Source organism: Thamnophis elegans, chromosome 9 (genome assembly GCF_009769535.1).
Source record: "Thamnophis elegans isolate rThaEle1 chromosome 9, rThaEle1.pri, whole genome shotgun sequence".
NCBI lineage: Eukaryota > Metazoa > Chordata > Lepidosauria > Squamata > Colubridae > Thamnophis > Thamnophis elegans.
Window position 1 is genome coordinate 13,551,192 of NC_045549.1, and position 12,304 is coordinate 13,563,495.

General features: G+C 43.7%; 1 protein-coding gene across 1 annotated transcript in view; it reads left to right on the top strand.

Annotated features, from left to right (window-relative positions):
• The window catches only part of AFF1 (AF4/FMR2 family member 1), a 182,679-nt gene that overhangs the window by 150,361 nt on the left and 20,014 nt on the right, over positions 1-12,304 (top strand). Inside the window, exons 12-13 of the mRNA XM_032224361.1 lie at positions 6,919-7,848; positions 11,601-11,698. Coding sequence (XP_032080252.1) covers positions 6,919-7,848; positions 11,601-11,698 — 1,028 coding nt within the window. The remainder of the gene's footprint in view (positions 1-6,918; positions 7,849-11,600; positions 11,699-12,304) is intronic.

Consider the following 12,304-nt stretch of genomic DNA (forward strand, 5'->3'; position numbering starts at 1 on the left):
TTCTGACAATGGGGAAACCAGATGCATCTAACAACTGTGTACTAACTTAACCCACTGCAGTAATTCACTTAACCAACTGTGGCAAGAAAGTTTGTTAAATGGGGGGAAAGTTCACTTAATAGCTGTCTCACTTAGCAACAGAAGTTTTGGCCTCAAGTGCCTGCAGCATGTTTCGGCAGTTAGCTTCCTTACGTTGCCAGCAGTTACATCACTCAAACACAGCCTAACTATGGAAATCTCCCTCTTCGTTGTTGCGTGTATTTTATTTTTAGCAACATCCTTCTCAGCCTCTAAATCTCACTAAGATCTTCCGTCATTCTTGGGGTCTTGACATGATTGGCGAACAGTGGTGTCATGTTGCAAGTTGTGCTGATTGAACTGTTTCGCCTCACAGGGTCAAGCAGAAGAGAATTCAGAAAGATGATCCACACCACATTTCTAATTTTATCTCCTGTTTTTGGTTTGCAGTGCCCCACAATCGCAGCCTGAGAGTGTGGCCGTGGCTCCTTTCCAGCAGTGCAGAATCCGAAAGCACAAGTGACTCGGACAGTTCCTCCGATTCTGAATCCGAAAGCAGCTCTAGTGACAGCGAAGGAACAGATCCGCCAACAAGAGTCTCGACACCTGAGGTACAGCGTCCATTTCTACATGTGTCCTTTGCGTGGTCTGGATCGGTATTTATCAACTGTAGCAACTTTTAAGATGTATGGATTTCAGCTTCCCAGAATTCTCCAGCAGCCATGTTGGCTGAGGAATTCTGGGAGTTGGAGTCCGCACATGTTAATAGTTGTCACGTAGACCCAGTGTTTTCTCAACTTACTATCTTCAAGACCTGTGGACTTCAACTCCCAGAATTCTCCAGCCAGCCATGCTGGCTGTGGATTCTGGGAATTGAGGTCCACATCTCTTAAATTGTCATTGTTGAGAAACTGGGTCTAGATCAGTGTTTTCTCACCCTTTACTATGTTCAAGATGCTCTCTGGGGAATTCTGGGAGTTGAAGTCCACATGTCTTAAAGCTGCCATGGTTGAGAAACACTGGTCTAGACAGTGATTTCCTTTTTAATGCTTCTCTCCCTCTTTGTACAAGAACATGAAAAAGAAAACTATTCTTACCATGTTTTGGATAATTTTGCACCATCTCCCTATTTTCTACATTACTTCCGTTAAGCAAGCAAAGCCAGCCTATAATACTGTGGTTTCCACATGGAACCACCAGCCAGAATTTACACAGAAAGAGTTAATGATTTTTTTCCCCTTTTTCTGATCCCCTCCAGCCAAAATACGCTGCAATACAACTCTTAGCTGTTAGCCATGCTGATCAAGAATTAGAGAGTTTGCAATCCCACAGAACACAAGTCCAGTCATTTGTGAAAATGTAGTTGCCGTATTTTTCGGAGTATAAGACACACCGGAGTATAAGACACACAAACATTTTGAAGAGGCAAATTTTAAAAAAAGTTTTTGCACTCACTTTGCAGACCTCCCAAAAAGGCCCCCCCCCCCCCCAAGGCTATGTTTTTTGCTCGTTTTGCCCTCCCCAGCCCCCAGGAGTACTCTGGAAGCCTCCTAAGGCTATGCACGGCCATTTTGGTGAAGGGGTTGGGTTCCAGAGGCAAAAATGCTGTATTCAGTGTATAAGACGCACCCAGATTTTCACCCTCTTTTTTGAGGGGAAAAGGTGCGTCTTATACCCCCCAAATATGGTAGTTAATGGGGATCTGCTAGTTTCTCAAAAGAGTTAAATATAGAGTCAGGATATTAATCAGTTATTCTGGCGCCTTTTCATTTGTTGAATGAAATAAGGGAAGTGGGAAAATACATTTTTTTTCTCCACTGACCGATTAAATTAAAAATTCACAGTAGATGTTCTTCAGCCACCGGGAGCCATTTTTAAAGAAAACTTGTATAAGGATAAAATTGCAGTGTGTCTGAACTTTTGGCCAATTAACCATATCCTCTGTGAAGGCCATCTGTCACATGGAAACATTCTAAGTCATTCTCTGAATATAACTGTCATGTTCTCCAGGTTTTGGGTATCCACAAAAGAGTACTTGAACTTGGATCCCTGCTGGTTATGTGGGCTACTCAGCACCCCAACTCTGTTTCTAAATTTGAACTCGGGCCTTTTCGTCCTCCCTGTTTTGGTTGCTTATGTATGCATTTAGCAGACGGTACAAAGTTCAAAAATAACCCTTTGAGAAAAGTTTTAAAAGTTAGTTAAGAATTTGTATGGAACATTGAGTCCTGTAAGCAAAGTTCTTTCTCCTCCTGTATTATATTCTTTCCCCCTTGGACTTGGGTGGGCGCCATATAATTTTACTTGGCTTGGTTTCTTCATTTTTGGAGACTTCCAGTGACCTACTTGTGAAATCAAAATAGGAAAAAAGCACCAGTTTCATAATTAAAAGCAGGCCTAGGTTGAAACGACTTCGGAAACAAAAAAGAAAAGTTGACTTCATCATCTATTGCCGTGGTAGAATAGCGACATGTTGAAGGAATTTTGGATCGATGCAAAAACATTTTTTGGTAGAGAACACTTTTTTTTCTATGGACACGTAACATAATTTTTTGCCAAGGCAGCAATTCTATATCTGAATTACCCTACTTTGGCGGAAGGAAATGAATGATATCATTCTGTACATGTAGAAAACTAGATTGTTGGCAACAAATACTCGAATACAGCGGTCCCCAACTGGTGTTCTGTGGGCCACTGGTGGTCCATGAGAAAGTTTTGGTGGTCCGCAGAAAAATCTTTGCATTTTTTATATTGCAATAAATCAGGTATCCTCAAACTACAGCCTTGGCCGGATACGACTCACTGAAGCAATTCCCACGCACTGACGTCCATGGGGTCCTTCAGGCACTAGCTTGGCTGCCTGTTTAGTAGCTCCAGCCCTATCCTCTCTTCCTCCCTGGGAGTCCATGCGCTTCAGTGAGTGGCAGGCAAAACTTCAAAAGACAGAGTTTGCAGGGGGGACAATTTAGCGCCTGGACTGGCTACAAGACGAAACATTCATTCTTGGCCGTATTTGAGATTCCTAGCTGCAATGGATAGCAAACCTAGGGTTGACCCTGGGCGCTTCTCTCCGCTAACAGGCGGCCAAGCTAAGTGCCCGAAGGACTCCATCCTGTCACTGATTCATATTAGAATTTACTAGATTTAAAATTATGAATTTAGTGATCCCTGAGGTCCAAAAGATTGGTGACCCCTGCTCTAATGTACAATTTTTTTATTTGGATTTTTATACGCTTTGTCTCTTTTTTTAAATTGCATTTTATTTTAATAGGTTCTGTTTTTAATTGTAAACTGTCCAAAATCATGTGCTAGAGATGGAGAGCTATATAAATTAAAGTTATTTACTTAACTAAATAAGTGTCTAAAGTCTTTATACTATGCAAAAGGAAAGGAAATGGAGATGAGAGAGTGGGAGGAAAAAAAATTGAATTCTGAGTTCTATTTGACCAGACAAGGTTCTTTCCTCCTGTTTTCAAGGGATCTTCATCGATCTTATGGATGATCCCTTATGGATAATGACTTCTGTTGGGGATGTTACTTGGAACCATGACAATGGATTTAGGTATTCTGGTTAATGGGAGATGCCAAAAATATGCCTCCCTTCAAAATCTGCAATCCCAAGGAATCAGACATTTACTTAAATGTAAATGTAATCTCCTACTTACAACAGTTCATTTAGTGACAGTTTAAACATACGGGGACACTGAAAAAAGTGACTTTTGACTGTTTTTCACATCTACAGCAGTTACTGTATCTGCATAGTCACATGATCAAAAGTCAGACGCTTGGCAACTGACTCATATTTATGACGGCTGCAGTGTCCCCGGGTCATGGGGTCACCTTTGCTGACCTTCTTACAAGCAAAGTCAATGGGGAAGCCCGATTCACTTAACAACTGAATTATTAACTTGACAATTGCAGGGATTCTCTTAATAATGGTCGCATGAAAGGTTGTCAAATGGGGCAAAATTCACTTAACAAATGTTTCACTTGGCAATAAAAATTCGGGGGTCCGTTGTGCTTGTAAATCGAGGACCACCTGCACTTAGTGAGCTTTTATTTTCATTTTTAAATCTTTCAAGTCTAATTGCCTTTTGGAAAAAGCACCTTTGAGACATTAGAACAGTCAGTATACTCTTGCCCAACACCCCTCCCCAAGTCTCTTTCTTTCTTTCTTTCTTTCTTTCTTTCTTTCTTTCTTTATTTCTTTCTTTCTTTCTTTCTCTTTCTTTGTCTTTCCTTCATTCCTTCTTTCTCTTTCTTTTTTCTCTTTCTTTTTTCTCTTTCTTTTTCTTTCTTTCTTTCCTTCTTTCTTTTTCTTTCTTTCTTTTTCTTTCTTTCTTTTTTTCTTTCTTTCTTTTTTCTTTCCTTCTTTTCCTTGTCTTTCCTTCACTCCTTCTTTCTTCTTCTTTCTTTCCTTTCTTTTTCTTTCTTCTTTCCTTCTTTCTTTCCTTCATTCCTTCTTTCTCTTTCTTTTTTCTCTTTCTTTCTCTTTCTTCTTTCCCTCTTTCTTTCTTTGTCTTTCCTTCATTCCTTCTTTCTTTTTTATTTCTCCTTCCTTCTTTCCTTCCTTCTTTCTTTCTTTCTTTCTTTCTTTCTTTCTTTCTTTCTTTCTTTCTTTCTCACAACTCCTTCCTTCCTTCCTTCCTTCCTTCCTTCCTTCACAACTCGTGTCTGGATCCAGCCCTTTCAAACTCGGTATTTCTTCCATTTGGCTTCTCTTGACAGGCCAAATTCCGTCCTGTTCTGTTCTGGTTTGGGAGAATTATCCTGCTGATAGACAGGATTGAAAAGAATAAATAACAATTCCTGCAGAATTCTTTTCAACTCTTTGGCCAACTGTGGCCATAGGAAGTGTCTGCATTTTTTCCTATGTAATGAAACAATAGCATGAGCGTGTGTGTGTGGTGTTTCTGTTTTCCTGACCAGAAAGGCGGATGGGGCTTAGAACCAAGATGCATTGAGGAAGATATTCTGGAATGTTTTTCTCCGCAGTGAATTTGGCTCATGTTCAAATTCTATCTTTCTTTTGCCAGTTCCTCAGCCCCCCCCCCCCTCCTGAATTCCATTCTGTTCAGTGCTTGGGAAGCTAACCCGCTGACAGATTGTGCCCCAGCCCGCTTTACATAATGTGTTTCCTATATCTCGTTGGGACAGGAAAAAAGAATGGCGACTATTATTTTTCTTTCTTTCCTTTTTAGCATCTTCCCTACATAGAAAGGACCATTCAAAATTGCATAGCTAGGTAGAAAGATTTAGGCCTCCTTGGAAACCTTAAGCAGGGGTGGGTTCCTACTGGTTTGGACTGGTCTGGCCGAACTGGTAGTGCTTTGGTGGCCTGGGTCACTGAAAGCGGCAGCAACCCAGGCCTGCCACGCCCCTGAACTGGTTCTCCAGGCAGCGCCATAGGCACCGCCATCTTGTCTTTAGCTTCTGTGCATGCGCAGAGCAATTTTTATTGTACTGTGCATGCGTGTGCAGTGCACACCAAGCACGTGCATGCCCGCAAAGTGCGCGCGCCTCGCACAGCCACGAGCGAACCAGTAGTAGTGACTACCGGAACCCACCCCTGACCTTAACACAGGGGTCTCCAAACTTGGCAACTTTAAGACTTGTGGACTTCAACTCCCAGAATTGGAGGCTGGAGAATTCTGGGAATTGAAGTCCACAAGTCTTAAAGTTGCCAAGTTTGAAGAACTCTGCCTTAACCAGTCATTATCACATAAGTACAGCATAGCTCAGCCTTTTCCAAAATCAGTGTCTTTTCAAAAGAAGGACTTAAGTTCCCAGACCTGACAGTGAGATTTTGGAAAGTGCCCAGTTGAGGAAACGGCTAAACTAAACCCCCGTAAAAACTTTCAAGGGTATTTCCGCATTTCATATGTAATATATACTATTTGTTTAGCCTTTAATGATAATAGGTACGTGGTTGCACATAACACAACAGTCCCGGCAGGGATGTTTTGATGATATTTTTATGAGCCATCCAGGGTCATGTGCCTTGGGAGATAACGAGGGAAGATAAACATTTGAGGAAAAAGATACCTTTGGATGGCACAATCTGTTTTTTGTAGAGTACACTTTTGTCTCTGGACACGTAACGTAATTTTTGCCAAGGTAGCAAAAAATGTTGTTGTTGTTTGTGTCCCTACAGTCAATCTAATTAGATTAGATTAGTTTAGATTAGATAGTTGGAAGGGACCTTGTAGGTCATGTGTCCCACCCAAGCAGGAGACCCTACCCCGTCATGGCGAACCTGTGCCACGCATGCCAAGGGTGGCACGCAGCACCCTCTCTGATGGTACGCCAGCTTTTGCCCCAGTTCAGCTCTACCACGCATGGGTGTATGCCTCCCACCGACCAGCTGGTCTTCGGTTCTCTGCTGTATATGAATGGAGGGGGCGGAGTGCATGTGCAGGGGTGTGGGGCACGTGCAGGCCCCCCCCCCCGTGTGCACATGCATGGGGCATTGTGCATGCAGGCACGCACATGCATGGGACAGGGCACTTTCAGGGGGATGCACACGCATGGATAGTGGGCAGCGTGTATGGGGGCACACGTGCATTGCATTTTGGGGGTTCAGGCGTGCACGCTTTGAGCACTCATTCTGGACCATCACTGCCCTATGCCATTTCTGACAAATGGCAGTCCAGTTTCTTCTTGAAAGCCTCCGGTGATGAACTTCCGAAGGCAATATCTGTTCCATTGGTTGATTGTTCTCACTGTCAGAAAATTCCTCCTTATTTCTAGGTTGAGTAGTCATGGTCTGTTGTGATTCATCAATCTTTTAGTTCAAACTGGAGTGCAGACAATTATTAATTTAAAGCAGGATTCCATGCAACTTTTGATAATCTCTTGGGCATGCGTTCATTCTTTTCTTTTCCTTTGTCTTTTCCATAGCCTGATCCACAAACCTCCAACAGATGTTGGCAGCTGAACAACTGGCTGATCAAAGTCAACCAGCCAGTATCTCCCACAGAGAGTTTCCTGGAAGATGACCATAGTAGAAGCAGCGTCCAGGAGAGCAAAGGACAAGGAAAAACGGCCAGCTCTAGCAGTGGCAATGGAGGCAAGAGGGAATGTCCGATGACAGACGGTCACTCCAAAAGCGGCAGCAGAGTTTCCCGGTCAAATCAAGATGTCCATCTCCCTACCAAACGCAGTTACCAAAAGTCGCCTGTGGTCGCAGAAGAGTCTCTCCACCAGACGGTGGGCAGCAAGCAACCGAGGAGATCCAACAAGGCGACCGTACAAGAGGAACCAAAGAGAGGCCTAACAGTTGAAAGTGAGCCCCCCGGACTGTACGGGGCCAAAGACCAGTCTTCCAAAGACAAGCCGAAGGTGAAAACGAAAGGGAGGCCGAAATCTGATGACAAGAAGGAATCGAAACCAACTGTCCCGGAAACCACTGAGAAGAAAAAACACAAAACCCTTAAAACCTTATTTGCTCACGATGAGGCAAAAGTAGAGGTGGCGGGAAGTGTCCTGGAACCGTTGCCGCTCAGTCCTCTCGGTGAAAGCCCAAGGGGGGTTGCCACCAGTAGAACTAACGGCTCCAAGGTATCGGTTACCGTCAAGGAGGAACTTCAAAGGGACAAATATATTTTGCCTATCAGGGATAAGAAGTTGCTGTCGCCCTTGAGGGATTGCCCCGCCCTGCCGGGCCTTGTGGTTAAAATTGAGCTGGCTCTCCTCTCGCGGATCCCTCAGCCACCCGAGAAGGGGCTCTTCCCTAAAAAACATGAACTGAAAGACAGCCATGGTATGACAAAGCAGGGTATCGACAAAAGAAGCACAGAGGCGCCAAGCAAAACTCTCAAAAAGAGAAAGGTAAGAGACTTGGGCGGAGGACGGGTGGCTCTAGCGTTGGCAAAATAAGATAAAGCTAATAATCCATGAATTTATACTCTTAGGGATAGCAACTCTGCTCCTTTTTGCATTGCATGGATTATTAAAACCAGACGGGAAAAAATAAAATTAAACCAACGACATCAACAGGAAGAAAACTGTAATCAACACGGGGGATTTACTGGCTATGAAACTTTGGACTTATGATAAATATATATTTAGTGTGGGTTTAGGTAAATTCAGGGACACAGTTTTCGTGAAAAACAGGCCGTTTTGGGGAGGTCTGCAGAATGCAAAAACTTTTTTAAAAATTTAGCTCTTCAAAATCTTGGTGCGTCTTATACTCCGATGCGTTTTATACTCCAAAAATGTGGTATATAGCTTAACTATGTACAATTTATGAAGAACTATTAACTTCCCACTGTTTGGTTTCAGGTCACATAAAAGTCTAACTTACAGACCTTCTAACTTGGAGGACTGGATAAAATCTTGAATTTCAATTTTCAAAAAGCCAATAGAGATAGGGTGCAAAATGAAACTTTGAAAACAAATAACCAAGTCTTACAATCTCAACCGCTGATAGGATTTTCTAGATCAATTAACTTATTTTAGAATAAGTGCTTCTAAGTGGAAGATGGAGGAGTTGGAATAATATGCAGGCAGCAAAAGAGGTAATTTTCAAGCTTTCACAGTTGCTATTTAGTAGCTGTACCAGTATCTAGGACAGGGGTGTCAAACTCAAGGCCCGTGGGTTGGATCCAGCCTGCTTAAATCTGGCCCATGGGGGCCATCCTGGATACAGCAAAGGACCAGCCCTGGGTGCCTCTGCCAGCGAAAAGGAGCTCAGGGCAGTTGTGGGTTCCAGATCCCGTCGCAACCGGTACGCTGCGATGGGGCTGGGTGTCCACCATGGGCACACGTGCTGCGCACGCATGCGCACCCTCCACCCTCCAGCTGCTTGGCAGAATGTTGTGCAGGCGCCACATGCTGCGCGCGTGTACACAAATGGCCCAGTTGGTTTAAATACAGGTAAGGAACGAGGGTGGGTGGGTAGGCCCCCCAAGGCACCATTCCGGTACGGTGGCTGCTGCTCCCAGCAGCCACCAGTACCCCCGTACCGAGGCATACTGACCGGAACCCACCACTGGCTCAGGGCCTCCCCTGTTTTTGCTGGCAGATTGCTGCAGTAGGCCGTCATGGCCGCCCCCCCACCCCCCCCAGGCAAACCCAACCCTGATGTGGCCCTCAAATCAAATGGAGTCTAGGAAGTGAGATTCTGATAATGATCTCAAAGCAGCTCTTTTAAGATCTAATTATCTGCATCAATAGAAGGGCGTGCAGAAAAGTGTTTTCTCAAAACTTCCTCGTTTTTTTCTAGGAACAAAAACGGGATATTAGAGAAAGAGATTAAAGATGAGAGAGGTGTGTGTGTGTGAGAGATGTAAGACAAAGAGTATTGAGAGAGAAAGAGCTGAGAGAGAAAAGAAAGGCGAGAGAACAGGTGGCCCTCAATTTACACCTGTTCATTTAGTGACCATTCAAAGTTACAACGGCACTGAGAAAAAAGTGACTTAGGACCGTTTTTCACAGTTTTTCACCTTTGCACCATCCCCATGATCATGTGATCAAAATTCAGGTGCTTGTTTCATACTTATGACGGTTGCAAGGTTCCCAAGGTCACATGATCACTTTTTGAGACCTTCTGACAAGCCAGGTCAATGGGGAAGCCAGATTCACTTAACAATCAGGTTATGAGCTTATCAACGGCAGTGATTCACTGAACAACTCTGGCCAGAAATGTCATAAAATGGGGCAAAACCTAGCAACAAAAGTTGCAACAAAAAATTTGGGCCCCATGCATGTGCGCCCCTGCATGTGTCCTGTGCATGCACATGCAGGCAGCCCTGCACATGCCCCACATCCCTGCACATGCCCCCTGCCCCCTCCATGCATATATAGCAGAGAATGGAAGACCAGCTGGCCAGCGGGAGGCGCAGATGCACACGTGGCGAAGTTGAACTGGGGCAACAGCTCGCGTGCCATCACAGAGGGCGCTGCATGCCACCTCTGGCACGTGTGCCATAGGTTCGCCATCACTGGCATAGAGGCTGCCCAAACAATTTACGTTGGTCATGAGATTGTCTTAAATAATTGATTAATACAATAATTGCTTAATAGTAGATTCCTTTAATAGTACTACCTCTATTTCATTTGTGTATTCTACTCATTACAAGTGTAATAAAAAAAAGAATGACAATACTATAATTCAGCCTGCTGGATGAAAAAAACTTGCTGAATTAGTAGGCACTATCAAAGATGGAGTTTCAAATCTCATGTGAACGTTTTCCTTTCATTTCTATGCCTCCCTGATCTGTAAACTGCATAATTTTAAAAGCATCATATTTTTTCAACGAAAAGCCAACAATGTTGGTAATAATCCACGATTCAGTCTCACCCAGGGAAACAGCCATTAGACCAGTGGTTCTCAACCTGTGGGTCGGGACCCCTTTGGGGGTCGAACGACCCTTTCACAGGGGTCGCCCTAAGTCCATCGGAAAACACATAGTTTCGATGGTCTTAGGAACCGAGACACCAATTTTATGGTTGGGGGTCACCACAACATGAGGAACTGTATTAAACGGTCGCGGCATTGGGAAGGTGGAGAACCACTGCAATGGACCTTTTGGACTGTAGTACAGTAGTTTAATTATACAGCCTGTGAGAAGAAGCTTGCGGTATAGCAGTCCTATGAGGCCGCCATCCAATCTCCCTTCTTTCATTTTATTTATGTCTTTTATTATGATTTTATACCTTCATTATTTTATAAGTAATTTAAGGCTGTGAAAGTCCTTAATATTCTTCACTCTTCCTATTTTCCCCAAAGTAAGAAACTTGTGAGATGGATTGGGCTAAGAGAGAAGGACTGTCCTGGAGTCACCAATATGGCTTTCATGCCTAAGGCAGGACTAGAACTCAGTCTCCTGGTTTCTACCCTGGTGTCCTAACCAATAGATCAGGGATGATGGCTAACCTTTTTGTCGTCATGTGCCAAAAGCGCGCATGTGCACCCATAGCACAATGCGTGCATGACTCGTGTGTGTGGTGTGCATGCGCGTGCGACCCCCCCGCCCCCTGCATGCGTGAGCGACCCACACACATTCACCCTGCGCATGCACGAATGATCCCTGTGCATGTGCGAGTAACCCCCTCACATGCACCTGCGTATCCCACATGTGCGCTGCCCTCCGCGCATGCGCAGCAGAGATCTGAAAACCAGCTGGTTGGCGGGAGGTACGTGCACGTGTGTGGTGGAGCTGAACTGGGGCGACGGCTTGCGTGCCCGCAGAGAGGGCTCTGCGTGCCACAGATTCACCATCATGGCACTAGACTAAACTTCCTTCCAAGTTATCTTCCAAGAGAAACCATTTCTTTTGCCTTCTAAATAATGAGACCCCTTTAGGCTGTTTCGAATTTCTCTTCCCCTTAAAATGTTGGTGTTATCTTACCCTCTGACGATTGGCAACAGAATGAATTAGATTTACTTTTAAGAAGGCGGGAGTAGCCAGGATGGGATAACAGCTAAGCTTAGTCTTGCTGGTCATGGTAGAGTTGATTGTTGCTTCTGATGTGGCTACAGGTGTGCGGCTTTCCATGTTGCACAGGTGTGCAGTCAGAAAGGCGGCTTCTTCTGAAGTATTTAAGGATTATATTTCTCTTTTTTTTTTCTTCATCAGCAGGAAGATGCACTGAGAAATGATCAGAAGAAGATCAAGCTGGAGAGAGAAACCAAATCTTCCTCATCTTTAGGCCATAAGGATTCCAGTAAAACTAAGTGAGTACAAAGCTGTTATGTAGAAAAACTAAAGTAGTAAAATCTAGTAAATAGAACACTCGGCTCCCTTCTTCTTCATTGAATTTTGGTGATTTAAAAATTTTTTTTTGCCTATTAGTCATCTAATAAGAACAAAGATACAACAAAATTATTATGGTTCTCTCTTAAGTGAGAAATCTAACTTCTATACAATTAAAATTGAAATTCTGTCCTAATAACCACATTTAAACTTCTAACCTCTGGTTGTTTAAATTAATTGTGTATCAGCAAACAATGACTCCGTTAATACTAAGCATTTGTTCAAACTGTTCTTTCCTTTGGATTCCTTCTGAAGCACATAGTAAATTTTGGAGCTGCAGATAAGATAACTTGTCTTTTTGACTACCTAAAAATGATAATCCCTGGGTCAATCTCTTAACATGCAACCCAGGCTGGGTCTGTTTGTGTGTGGAAGCAAATGTTCCTGATCTTGTTTGTAAATGCAAAGTGCAAACGTGCATTATAATAACATGCATGTGTAATAAATGCATACATGTATTTATTATTTCCATGCCTGTCCCATCACAGAGCTGCCTGCACATTGCTCACCTAGATCAGTGTTTTTCA